Source organism: Buceros rhinoceros, unplaced genomic scaffold (genome assembly GCF_000710305.1).
Source record: "Buceros rhinoceros silvestris isolate BGI_N320 unplaced genomic scaffold, ASM71030v1 scaffold42155, whole genome shotgun sequence".
Taxonomy (NCBI): domain Eukaryota; kingdom Metazoa; phylum Chordata; class Aves; order Bucerotiformes; family Bucerotidae; genus Buceros; species Buceros rhinoceros.
Genome location: NW_010414199.1, coordinates 16,242 through 16,877, shown reverse-complemented (window position 1 = coordinate 16,877; position 636 = coordinate 16,242). Strand labels below are relative to the sequence as shown.

General features: G+C 55.5%; 1 protein-coding gene across 1 annotated transcript in view; it reads left to right on the top strand.

The window, feature by feature from the left end:
* CEP68 (centrosomal protein 68kDa) overlaps positions 1-636 on the top strand; it is an 8,367-nt gene that overhangs the window by 3,119 nt on the left and 4,612 nt on the right. Inside the window, exon 4 of the mRNA XM_010137011.1 lies at positions 476-598. Coding sequence (XP_010135313.1) covers positions 476-598 — 123 coding nt within the window. The remainder of the gene's footprint in view (positions 1-475; positions 599-636) is intronic.

Genomic DNA, 636 nt, shown 5'->3' with positions numbered 1-636 from the left:
CCTTCAGCCCAGCTCACTCCTCTTCCCCAGACTGGTGTAACACGGGCATAGGCCAGGCAGAACTGCCAGGGTTTCTCTGAACAACCTTCTGACTATTTTGTAAATTTTTACCTTTTGGGGGTGAGTGATTCCTTATGGCTTTAAAAATAAATGAAAGTACTTAATTGAACGAGACGAACCCTTGGGGAGAAGCAAATGCAAATGAACTGTGTGGCTCCAGTGAGGAGGAGGAGGGTGCTTCTTCGGCTGGGCAGTGGTGGAGGCAACCCCTTTCCCTCAGCCCAGGGGCCACCGGCTTCCCACACCTCTCCACAGCAGCCGTTCCGCAGTGACCCAACCAGTGGTTTGGGGGGGCTGTTTAAGTTGGTTTTTGCCTTTTTTTCTGTTGGCCTTCAACTTCCCAAGCTCCAGGATGTTTGGGGGGGGCGGGGGCAGAAACGGGTCCGTAACCCCTCTGTTCCACTGTGTTGAGTAGATGTTCTGCTCCCAGCTGGAAGAGCTGATCTGTTGGCTGTACAACATCGTGGACATCACTGAGAGCTGGGTCCCAGCCGCGCCGGACGCCGAGAGCCTGAAGGCATCGCTGCGCCGCTGCTCGGTAGGGCTTGCTGCCGGCTCCTCTTCCCCCTCTTTGGT